This window comes from Camelus bactrianus, chromosome 30 (assembly GCF_048773025.1).
Source record: "Camelus bactrianus isolate YW-2024 breed Bactrian camel chromosome 30, ASM4877302v1, whole genome shotgun sequence".
NCBI lineage: Eukaryota > Metazoa > Chordata > Mammalia > Artiodactyla > Camelidae > Camelus > Camelus bactrianus.
The window spans coordinates 10,282,907-10,295,345 of record NC_133568.1 but is presented as its reverse complement, the minus strand read 5'-3'; the positions used below and the strand labels follow the sequence as shown (position 1 = coordinate 10,295,345).

Sequence of the window (12,439 nt, the reverse complement as noted above, 5' to 3'; positions counted from 1 at the left end):
GATAAATATGGGAGTTTGAGATTTATAAATGTTAGCTACTATATACAAGAATAGATTTTAAAAGAAGTTTTTTTCTGCATAGCACAGGGAATTATGTTCAATATCTTGTAATAACCTTTAATGAAAATATGAAAACGAATATATGTATGTGCACGCATGACTAGGATATTGTGCTGTACACCAGAAACTGACACATTGTAACTGACTGTACTTTAATTAAAAATAAATAAATAAATAAAAATAAAGGTTACCTGTATGCTAGAAGTTCACCTCTTAAAAGGTATATAAGGTGAAAATCATACATAAAAATTACCCTAGTTTTTGTCATAAAATTATGGGGGACTTCTTTCTCTGTTTTCTGATGGTCTCTGTTTTCCCAACTGTTGCTTCGAAAGTAAAATAAAAATTTAACCTACTTTAAAAAAAAGACTGGTAATCAGATTAAAAAGTGCTCGCCCTCATTAAAAATCAAAGAAATGCAAATTAAAGTGACAAGAGACCGTTTGCCCCAATACACTGGTGATCCTGGGAATAATGCAACAGTCACTTTGGAGAGCAATTTGGCTATTAAAACTGATTCTACTTCTCAGCATCCACTTAAAGAAACACTTTGAAAGGTGCAGGAAGAGGTATGTTCAGAAGTATTCACTGAACTATCCTGTATTTCCAGGGGGAAATTTGGAAGTAATCTGAATGCCCATCAGTAGGTGAATGGTTTAACTGTGGGACATTCATACTATGGGCTACTGTGCAGCCATTAAATGGAACATAGAGATGTACAAGCCTGGAGGAATCCCCAGGGCATACAGCTAGGTGAAAAAGGCGAGTTATTGAACAGCATATTCACCAGCCATGACATATGATTTTGAAATACTATATTTCTGTAGGTCATGTTATAGATGTGTGCGTGTGTTGGTAGAAGCATTAAAAAGGTGAGGAAGTTAACTCACCATTCCAACGGGAGGTAGGGTAACACAGCAGAATAAGGCAATAGCTAATTAGTATTTGAATTCTTACGTACCGTGGGAATATATACATATAGTACTTGTGTAATTAAAAATAAATAATTTTTTTAAATAAAGAGAAAAATAAAATGAGTCACCATGTTCAACCACCCCACACTTCCCCTTACACTCACTTCTTCTGTTAAGCTTTTCATGGGAGGTCCACCATTGAGCGCTTCCTCCTATGAGCGAAGATGGCAGGGAACAAGAATTCAAAGTGCAGCAGGAAATGAGGGAATGGAATAAAAGGGGGATGAGGAAACAGTGAACAGGGAAGGCAGAATGTAAGGGAAAACGTGAAGAGAAAGAGAAGGAAAAACATTGTAAGAAAGAGACATCACGTCAATCTGAATACTCTTAGCCCATCCTACACATTTGCATGGTGGCATCTCTCTTTGTAAGGTCTTTGCATGAGAGAAAAGCCAGGCCTTTCAAGTGCCTGACAGCATCAAAAAGTTATCAAAAAGATAACAGGAAGTTATCGTCACCCTCACTGGCTCTTCAATTGACCTACTCACAAAAATTTATTGGACTACAATGGCCCTACGTTCTATCCTTCTATCCTTCCAAGGGAGTGAGGCTCAAGGTAGCTGGTCATAGAAGCGCGGGGAAGGAGGACAGACACACCCACCAGGCTGTGGTCCTCAACCTTGGCTGACATCAGAGTCACATGGGGACTGAAGAGAGTGCCAATGCCCAGGCCCCTCCCCATTCCACTCAACTCTGGGGTGGGGTCTGTTCAAGCTCCAGAACAATTCCAGGGTGCAGCCAGAGCTGTGAACCCCACTTTAAAGCTTGCTGATGATCCACAAGACCATCCACTAACAGCAGAAGTGCCAAACTTCCTCACTCGTAACATCCCAATCTCTTTCACCAAAGGTTAAAGGTCAATGAGATTTAGAGTCCTAACTCTCACTCCATGGGGGAAAAATATATTAACCTCTTAACAGCCTGTTAGTCACAGACAGTACCCAGCAGGGAACCAAAAGTAGGTGGGGAAGGGGTGGGCACTGGGGGTTTGGCCATTTCTCATCTCTGTGTCTCCGTCTCTTCTTCTGCAGAATAGGGCTATATTATGCCCCTCCTCCCAAGGACAGAGTGAGGACAGCTTTCAGGATGTGCCTTTGGGGACTTGGAATTCATTGGAGAGCAGGTACTCTTGAAATGTGTGGGTAATTTTAAAATCAGCATCCCAAACATGTAAGGAAACTAAGAATATACATTCTCTTGGTTACTCATCTAGAAAAGAAAAAAAGGAAGCTTCTTTCTCTCTCATCCATCCATTCATCCATCCATCCACCAAGTTTTCTTTCTAGTTGTTGCTGGGAGAGGGGCAGGGGAGAACACAACTGCACAAGCATCATGAGGTATTTTCTTCCAGAGTGTCAACTGTCATCTCTCAGATCCTAAAAGATGACCTCACCCACTGAAAAGCAACATTCTTCTCCACTCCCTCAATTTTCTCAAGGTTTCCAAGATTCTTAACAATTTTCTCTCCCAGAAACATCAAAACACCACCGCAGACAGGCAGCCGGGGACATTCTCTGAGGTTTTTTTTTGTTTGGTTTGGTTTGTCTTTGGCTTCCATTTAAAATAGTCATCAGATTAAATAAAAGCAAGCAAAAGTGCTTTAGCAGAAAGAGTTCCCATAAAGCTGTGTCAATAGAGAGTGTATTTTTTTTTAAGTGTGTTATATGCACACATCTAACCCCAGCCTTGCTTAGAGTTGCTCACAGCTGCCCCCTCCTCAGAGTCTGGACCTCAGCTGTGTTTGGGGTGGGGGTGGGGTGGTTGGTGGGAGCAGGACTGAAAAGTCCCTTCTCAGCCAGCAGCACACAGGCAGGTCCCAGCATCCTGCAGGTGTCTGCATTCTTCCTGGGAACTTCAGGGAATGTGGAAAGTTTAAGGAATGCATCTAGATGGTACAAGTGTTTTCCACACTCTGCCCCTCCAGATGTGGACATCCAAGCGTGGTTAGGCCCAGTCCATTCCAGCAGCAGGAGCCGGGAGTGCAGGGCCCAGACTGAGGCCACTTCTCCATCTGCCTGACATCCTGAGAGCTCAGTTGTCACCACAGGGAGGTCAGAGGTGCTGGGAGGGCCCCTCCTTCCAAAATTCTCCCCATAGCTGCTCTGGGAACAGAAATTCTGCCACTCACAGAGCTTTCCTCTGGGGTGAAGCTTCATGGCTTTCTGGGACCCTCCTCTTGTAAGAGCCCACTTTACCTGCAGGAAACATCAAGGGATGCCCTGCTGGAGGTCACAGAGTCCACACAGTGGGGGAGGCAGGCAGCACACAACAGGCCAGCCCCACATGCCTGTCCATGGGACCCCAGCCAAGGCCAAGTCCTCTCACCTACTCAAGGCCATTGCTCCAGCAACTGGCCCCTCTGCCCTGGACCACTTCCATCAACCCATGACATGTTGTTTATGCTCCCGTTTTGACCTCGCTTCCCCTCAAACCACATGCCTCTCCTCTTTACAGGGACTCCTGTAATACATGGAGGACCTGAATCATCCTCCTGTCTCCAATTCGTCTCCTGATCTTCACCTCCCACCTCTGGACTGTCACCTCTCCAGTCAGGGTCATCAACGGCCCCCATGGCTCCATCAGGTTCTTCTTCATCCTCCTCCTGCATGGCCTGCAGCATCAGTCAACCGTCAACACAGCCAGCCTGCCTCCCCCTATTCCCTCGAAATACATCCTCCTCAGGGCTTTTGGCATCCCACCTTGCCTGGATTTTCTTCTGCCTCACTGTGTAACCATTCCTGGTCTCTTTTGCTGGGTCCCCCTTCACAACTCTGCTTTCTAAATGCAGGCAACCCCAGGGCTCAGCCTTCGTACATCTGGTCTATCCAATCCCATTACTTCGCTCAAGCGCCTCCTCTGCCCTTCCTCTTTCTCTCTCTGCTCCAGCCACACTGGCCTCCCTGCTGCCCCAGGAATGACGCTTCCAGCTCAGGCCTGTGCATGTGCTGTTCCTCCTGCCTGGACTACCCCTTCCCCAGACATCTGCAAGCTCACCCCTCCACCTCCTTTGGTGACATCTTCCCTGACATCCTACTTAAAATTGCAACCCCCTCCTGACCGCCATCACTCCGCATTCCATTTTCCTGATTTATTTTTCCCCACAGCAGTTGCCATCTGCCACTGGACTAAGTTCCAAGAGGGCTGAGCTATTCGTCTCCTTTGCTTACTGCCAGGTACCCAGTCCTAGAACAGCACCAGACACAGAGCAGGTGCTCAGCACACATTTGTAGAGTGAATATTGGACAAATTACAGGCTCACACTAACTATGATTTTAGAACTTCAAGGGCTTCAAGGAAAGCATCACATTTATGTCCATTTCTCTCTCAGGGCCAATCTTCTCTTCCCTACCCTTCAGTGGGGATAAGGCGAGGACCACCACGGCTTCAGAATTAGGTCCACTCCTGGTCCTGAGTTCCAAGAAAGCCACAGGTTCATTCTGGCTTTCTTAAAAGCTGGAGGGTCTGGATCTTCTGCCCACCCAGATGGCATGCCTGCCAGCTGCACTTGGCTTTTCTCCAAAGCAGGCACCCGTGTGGCCCCTATTTGTCAGAGGAGTCCCAGGCTTGAGGTGGGACAAGTACAAGAGGTGGACACTAGGACCCAGACCCTGAGCAGAAGAAACCCTTCCCGAGCATCTGCTGCAGGCAACACCCTGCTTCTCTGTAGCTTTTGGGTCTCATCACGTCTGATCTTCCAACATTCCTAAGGCAGCAGGATCATCCCTATTCACCAGATAAGAAAGCCAAGCCTCAGAGGAGTTGAGGGCTTCTGCCTGAGGTCACGCAGGCAGCTAGAAGCAAATCTAGAACCAGCTCTTGAACAAATATCTACTGAGGATTTACTGTGTTCAGCAAAGATGCACATGACATGGTCCTGGACCTGAGTGGTTTATATGGGAAAACTCAAGACCTCCAAATCTCAGCCCAGCCTTTCAGCCGAGTTTACCTTCTACTCAAGCCCAGGGCTGCTGCAGACTGACCCAGGAGCGGGGAGACCAACCTGAGATTCTGGTCAGGAGGCCTCATCAGCCTAACAGGTTCTGGTACACAGAGCCCTGGGTAACTGCCTGAGAGATTCAGTTCTGCCAAAGACTGCCTGTATGTGAAATTCAGACCAATTATTCACAAGTGATAGACTTTTGATGATGCACATTTTGGATAAGCTACAATCGTCAGATCACTTCTAGAACACGGGCTTATGGAGGACAGGGAGTGGTGCCTAGCACACAGTAGGTACTCAGTAAACGAGGGCTCCATGAACTCTGAGTCCGGCTGGGTCCCAGCTGCCCGGCGGGTTAGGACAGAGTAGAGGTGGGTCAGAGGGCCCAGGAGCACACGGCCAGGGGCTTCCTGACTGGCTCCGTTACTCTGCTGGGTGGGGCCATCCACATCTCGGCAATCTAGGCGACCAGACACTGCCCAGAGCTACAGTCCCTTCTTAGCCCCCTTGAGTTTGCCAAGGCCCCGCCCCCTGCCCAGGCCCCGCCCCTCCCGTGGGCGGCGCTCACCTGGGAGATGTGGGACTGCGTCTTCTCACTCTCGCCATCACCCTCCGTCTTGTCGGCCAGCAGCCCCTGCACCTGGTACTCGAGCACGTAGCTGTCGATGAACCGCTCCAGCTCCTCGATCTCCTGGGAGCGGCTGCTCCCAGCCTCGGAGGAGGCCGACGCTGCCGAGGAGTTCTCCATCCCTGCCGCTCAGGGGCCTGGGTAGGGGCTGCGGACACAGAGAACAGACAGGCTCCATGAGACACTGCTGGAGGCAGAGACGATGGATGACCCCACTTGAGAAATCGTCCCCCTCATCAGTCACCCCACCTTGGTCTCCCAACATCCCGAGAAGTTGGTGGGTTGCCGGCTTGCCTTTAGTGTGAAGAGGATGCTGTGATCCCCCATGTTTAGGGAGACTCAGGCCCAGGGAAGGCAATTTGACTAACTGGCCAACACAGTAACTTGTGCGATGTTGGGAGTTAGTCTACACCAGACCTTACCACCAGGGAAAAAGGAGGAGATAGACTCTGTCTACCACCCAGCCCCACTTCCCAACTCGGAGTTAACAAAATCTACCACAAAGCAGACCACAGGCTTCTGTGTCCCTGACCCCAGCATTGGGATGTACAAAGGGTCCGCAGACACAAACCCTCTAAGGGGCCTGGGCCTCTAAGAAAATGCCTCCTTTGGACACCAGACTAATGCAAAATGAGGTGAGGTCTGTAGGCCTTAAGTTATAAACACGATTTTGCAGCCCTGTTACGGCGTGGCTCCTGGGATACACACCATGCCCAGTTTGTAAGGACATAAATGGCTTTCAATGATGGCACATGAAAGGCCTGGCAGGTTCTCTGGAGGGTGTGGCGAGCCATGGGCCCTGCCTGGCCACCCCCTATAGGAGCATGACACCCTCTCCCGAGGGGACCGGGCACAATGTGACCTGTGTTCCAGTGGAGGTGGAGACAGAGTTGCTGGCCTGAAGGAGGGGGTTTGTGTAAGGATGTGGACGGCCTCTAGAGGTTGAGAGCAACCCTTGGTCAATGAGCAGCAAGGAAACGGTGCTGCAGTCCTACAACTGCAGGAAGTAAACTCTCCAGCTTGGGAACAGGTGCTTGTCCCCCAGAGCCTCCAGACTAGAACTCAGCCTGGCTGACACCTTGCTTCCAGCCCCGGGCTATATCGAGCGGGACTTCTGACTTCTGGAACTGTGAGGTTATAAACGGGGATCATGTCAAGCCGCTCAGTCTGTAGTCACTTGTTACTCAGCAGGAAACTACTAATATGCGATGCTCTTTCTGCCTCTGCTTTTGTTCACCCTGTGTCACTCACCCAGCATCACTTTCCCCTTCCCTCCACCTCCCAAAGCTCGAGGTCCTTACATTCACAGAGTGACAGAACAGTGCCTTAGAGGTCATCTAGCAAGTAGCCCGAGTCCCTGTTTTAATAGCAGGCCAGCGGGTGAAGGATTCACCCAGCCTTGGCCTATGGGCATGCATACAACAGCCTCTACTAATAATAGAAATGGCTAATGTGCACTGTGCCCATATCATAAACCGGGCACTCTCTTCAGCATTCCATATGCCTTCATCTACTTATCTCTCAGAATGAAAACTGAGGTTCAGGAAGGTTAAGTAACTTGCCCAAGTTTGCACAGCAGAGCTCCAGGTCTGCCTATGCCCCACTCCTCCTTCATCCCGCCTGCTGGCTGCCTGCTCAGGACCTCAGGACATCTCCCACTTCTCCTTCCCCACTGCCCAGTGAATTCTTCAAGTGCTGGTTGTATGCATGCATCTTACTCTCCACTGGGCTGCAGGCTCTAGAGGGCTGGGCCCCATGCCTAGCTCAGTGCAGGGCCCTGGAGAGGTGGCAGGCCTCAGAGGGATGGCATCCAGAGAGGGCTGAAAGGAGGTGCCTGGAGGAAAAACCAGGGCCTAAGGCCATGCCCATTATTCCTTGAAGACTTGAGATCTTATCAAGGGCTTCTGGCATCCTTCACAGATGCGGGCAGAGCTGGGCTTTGCAGGAACTAGTCAGGAATGTTTCCAGGAGGATCGAGTGCCGGGCTCTGCCTGCAGCAGCAGCCTCTGCCCTGCTCTGCTAGGCACCCCCAGGCTCCCATGGGCCTGTCACAGGGCCACCCCATCATCCTGCGAGGGAGTCTGGGGGCAGAAATCACCCCATACTGACTCACCTATGAAAGGGACAAGCCTTGAGACACATTCCCACCCTGCAGAATTTTGGTCCCCAGAGGGAAAACGAAGACGCTTCACAGTCATGTGTCTTGGAAGCCCCCCTCCTACTCCCGCCCCTGCTGCCCAATCAGATTCACACGTGTAACCTGATGCACCTCACCTCAGCCGCCCTGAGGGCCTTCTGCCCAGGGCTCCTCGGACACACAGGGGCAGTGCCTGCAGGAAGGCACTGCCCCCTGCCTGCCACCCTGACCCTGTGCCCTGAAAGTGGGAGGAGCTAACAGCCCCTGGGGCAGCCCTGGACCGGGACAGACATTCCCTCCTGGTCTCTTAGATAACAACTGAGGTGCATTTTCCATGGTCCCTCGTGGGTCCCAGCGGATTGAGCCCAGCTGCCCACAGTGGTGACCAGATCATAACATCCCTTTGCCGGCTCTCCCTCCCACCGTGTCGCTCTCCCCTGGGGACTCCCGTTCTTGGGGAACTTTGGGGAACTCAGCTTTCAGAAGGGGAACCAGGCTAACATACACTTGGGCTCATTTGTACGTTCCAGAATGAGTCCCAGCCAGGGTTCTGAGAGGCTCCCTCGTTCAGCAGAAAAGCCCAGAGCTTTCTCTCTTTAGCAGAGCAGAGGGAGGAGGGAGGGCCGGCTGTATCATCCACCTCCTCGGGGATCAGTCAGGCACTCACACCCCAACTTTTTATAGTGGTAAAATACACAGAACACAAAACGTACCATTGTAACCACTTTTAACTGTACAACTGCATGGATTAAGTACACGCACAGTGTTGTGTAAGGATCTTTGCTATTTCCAGATGGTTATCACCATCTCTGATGCCCATCAAACAAGTCCCCCTCCCCCACCCCAGCCCCTGGCCACCACTTCACTTCCTGTCTTAATGAATTTGTCTACTCTGTGTACCTCGCATAGATGGCATCCAACAATATTTGTCCTTTTGTGACTAGCTTATTTCACTTATCATAATGTTTTCAAGATTCATTCATGTTGTAGCATGTGTCAGAATTTCATACCTTTTTATGGCTGAGTAACACACTGTGTTACAATAATATACTGTAGACCACATGTTGTTTAGCCATTCATCCATCAGTGGACACTCAGACTGTTCCCACCTTTGGCTATTGTGAATGATGCTGCAATCAACATGGGTGTTTGCGTTCCTGATTTCAATTCTTTGGGGTACATGTCTAGAAGTTCTGCCACATTTTTAAGGTAAAAAGAGTGAGCAGGCATAGAGTAAACTTTCAGGCTGATGGAGACACAGAGAAATAAAGGGATGCTCCCCTCCAGGGCTTGTTCTGCTCCCTTCCTGCCTGTGCTTTGGGGTCTCCTCCTGGCTCCATTTCTCATTCATAGGAAGATCGGGATGGGAAATCTCCAAACAGCTGGGCTTCTGGCTAAGCTGAGAGAACCAGCAAGAGGAGCTTATGTTTCAATGATCAGTGAAAGTGATAAGGGGGATGGGACCAGAAGAAGAAGAAACAGAGGAGAGGGTGGAAGAGAAGAGCCAGCTCCCCTGCCGCAGCCATCCAGGATGCCAGAGAGATAAAAGTCCAGGAGCACGCCCCTGTAGTCTTCTGGGCTCCCCTCCTCACCCAGCCCTGCCCCATCCCCTGCCAGGTGATGGATGAGAAGGAACAAAAAAGCAGGCAGCAGGAATGGGAAAAGTGCTGAGGCCGCACTTTGCTGTACAGGGCTGGCAGCCCTGAGCCTGCAGGCAGGAGGCAGGAGGGCGGGGCCTGGGTGGGCACGGCTGTAGGAGGGGTGCAGAGGGGCTGAGGCAGCACAGCGGTGTGGCTTTTTTGGGAAGCCCACACTCAGCAAAGGTGCATCTGCGGACACCGTGGGCTCTGCCTGAGGTCAGGAGTCTCACTCCCCTCACCCTCTTGCCCTCCTGCCTTGCACCCTGCGGGGGGCTTCACAGCACTACATGGGGGTTAGAGGTCTGGAGGGAAAGGGAGGGCCCTGAGACAAGAAGCTGGAACTGTCCCAGCCCTCTCAGCACTCCTTTCCCACCCGCCCAGTGACAAATGGCATTAGTAGCTGTAAATTTAGCCAATCCCTTTAAGAAGAGCCAGGCATTAGAGGCATTACCTCCTCCCGATGACCTGCAAACCAGATGAGATGCTTCTGCTCTGCCGCCTGCCAGCCCTTCTCTGGGAAATCCATCGTTCCAGGCCCTCAAAGGGCAGCCCTTCACCTTCCATCAGACCCTTTCCCCTCAGGCCCTCAGCATGCAACTCAGCCCGGGCAGCACACTCTGCTGGGACCTCAGAGAGGAAGCGCAGGACTCACTTTTGGCTACTGTAAGGGGCCGGGCCTCCTGGACCACAGGCCAGCAGCAGGGAACTGTGCAGTGCTGTAGGGGGCTGCTCTGCGTTCCTGAGCTCAGTGGCCTGGGGGCCTCACGGGTCTGTCGGCCCATCCCAGCAGGATAGCAACTCCCCAGACTGACACAGGCACATCCGAGCTGGGGGTGGATAGCAGGGCCCAGCCAATCAGCACCACTCTCCTCGTGTTGAATCACATCCACCCACCACGTCTCCACCGCCCCTGGCCTGCTGCGCACAGCCTCACTCCCCTCCCAGACCCCCTGCGGCTGCGGCTCCTGGTGACCCTGCTTCACACAAGGCCCCGCCCCTTTCCCTTTCCCCTTCCCACCTCCACACCCTGCTGGCAACTGACACCTTCACCCTGAGCCTGCAAGGAGGGCTTTTTCCTTTGTCCGCCATCAGGCAGCCCCCAGGGCAGGGCCAGGCCAGGCCGCCTGCTAAGAGTGTGGGAGGAGAGAGCCAGCTGCCAGGGGACAGAGGACGCCCACCGCGCTCCCTGAGGAAGCCATGGGAACCCCCTTCACCATGGCCTGCTGCCAACCGCCCCTCCAAGTCCAGCCCACGCTCCATCTCCTGCACAAACAGGACTTGGGGTGCGGGAGAATGCCTTTCCCCCCAGCCTGCAGGCATCATGCTTGGCCACTCCTGTCTGTGCTGGCCTGGGGACTCTGGGCCACAATGGTGTTCGCCAAAGAAAAGCAAGGGAATTCGGTGGAGGCCTCCGTATACAGAAGCCTCAGGCCTCCAACCACCGGAAGTAGGAAAACTCAAATGGAGCCGGAGGTGACCCCAGAAATCCACACCACTTACTGCTTCAGGAGTCCTCTCGGGAGGCCTCTAAATGGCTGACAGCTGGCCCTAACACACATACCAGGGTGACCCTTTGTCACTCAAACATCAGATGGGGGTCAGCTAGCACAGCGTTTTGTAAACTGCAGGTCTCGGCAATTTGGGAGGCTGCGCGATAAACTCATGATCATTCAAAATACACAACTAAATTGCAAATATCAGTGAGTAACACACATTGTATGTGGAACTATTGTTTCATGGAACTTTTGTCTCATCTGCCCATGGAAAAGTATCTCTTTCTATGAGGCGTGATCAAAAGAGTTTATGAAAAGTGGCCCAGAGCAGGGCCTCCCAAACTTTCACATGTGCAGCGATCACAGGCCATCTTGCTAAAATATAGATTCGGATTCACTGGCTCCCAGGTGGGACCTGAGATTCTGCACTTCTAACAAGCTTCCAGCTGGTGATGTTGCTGCTGGTCAGAGGACCTCGCTTCAGATAGCCAAGATCTAGAAAACCTGTCACATTCTTCTTATCCATTGTGCAGATAGCCCACCCTGGTTCAAAACGGGTGGATTCTCCATCCTGAACCTCTGGCCTGTTAGGCCAGCTCCCTGGAAGAGGGGCACTTTCTCTCATGGTCCATTAAGGGCCAGGCAGGACCTCAACAGGCTGAGTTAGTATTTATCTGTGGACCCCGGGACCACCCAGCTCCACCCTGGACTCTCAGCACCAGGTGCATGTAACTGCACCTGCTCAGGGTCCTGCAGGGCCAAGCTGCAGGTCCAGACACATCCAGCTGCTCTCAACACGTTGGAGGGGCTCCTGAAATCTAAGCCACGTGACCTCAGTGGATCTTAGAGAATCCAGCTCCTTCACTGAGCAAATGAAGACATTGGAGCCCAGAGAAGGGGAGGTCCTGCTGGGAGCTACTCAGATGTCTATGGATAGAGCCTGGCCTGTAAGGTGGGTCCCCAAGTCCCCCACAGTCTGCCATCCCCAGGGAAGCCCTGCCGAGCTGAGTCACCTCCCCCTTCCCACAGTGACTTTCAGTGTCTTTGGACCCCAAGTGAAGTTCTGGGTCAAAGTCATTAATGTCAGACAGTTATTCCTAAATTACAGACAAACCCCAAATCATAGCATCATTTTCACACACTACTGAGCCTTCACTCTGTGCAGGACCCTGGGCCAAGCCTCGTGGTTCTTTCAGAACTTCCAGAGAGACCACAGGCCTCTGGCCTCACTGCCCTCTCCCTCAATCAGTCTCAGGAGTGACTGAGGCGCTGGACCGGTTTTCACTGGGAGGGGACAGATCACTGTGAACCCGGAAGACAGGGGAGATGCTGTGAACCCTTCTCTCCTCAAAGCACCCATCGTGGCAACTCTAGGGGAGGAGTCTGAGAAGGCAGGTCTCAGGGAGAAGGTACATCCATAGCAGTCCACGCAGCAGGACACCCCATCAGATTCCAGTCTCCTAACTGGGACTTCCTCTGGAGGAAAATCCTGAAACAGTCATTTCTTGGACCCTCCCAGGGCCTCCACACCAGCAGACGAATGTGGACCGATGGGCATCCAGGGTGG

At 51.8% G+C, this 12,439-nt stretch overlaps 1 protein-coding gene across 9 annotated transcripts in view; it reads right to left on the bottom strand.

Annotated features, from left to right (window-relative positions):
- Window positions 1-12,439, bottom strand: part of CTIF (cap binding complex dependent translation initiation factor) — a 283,059-nt gene that overhangs the window by 209,441 nt on the left and 61,179 nt on the right. For 6 of the 9 annotated variants that reach the window (XM_074355340.1, XM_074355338.1, XM_074355344.1 and 3 more), the window contains 2 exons: window positions 5,543-5,750; window positions 1,139-1,186 (listed from right to left, as the gene is read on the bottom strand). In XM_074355340.1, the coding sequence (XP_074211441.1) occupies window positions 1,139-1,186; window positions 5,543-5,722 (228 nt within the window). In that variant the 5' untranslated portion in view covers window positions 5,723-5,750. The remainder of the gene's footprint in view (window positions 1-1,138; window positions 1,187-5,542; window positions 5,751-12,439) is intronic. The other 3 variants (XM_074355345.1, XM_074355346.1, XM_074355347.1) reach the window with 1 other exon arrangement.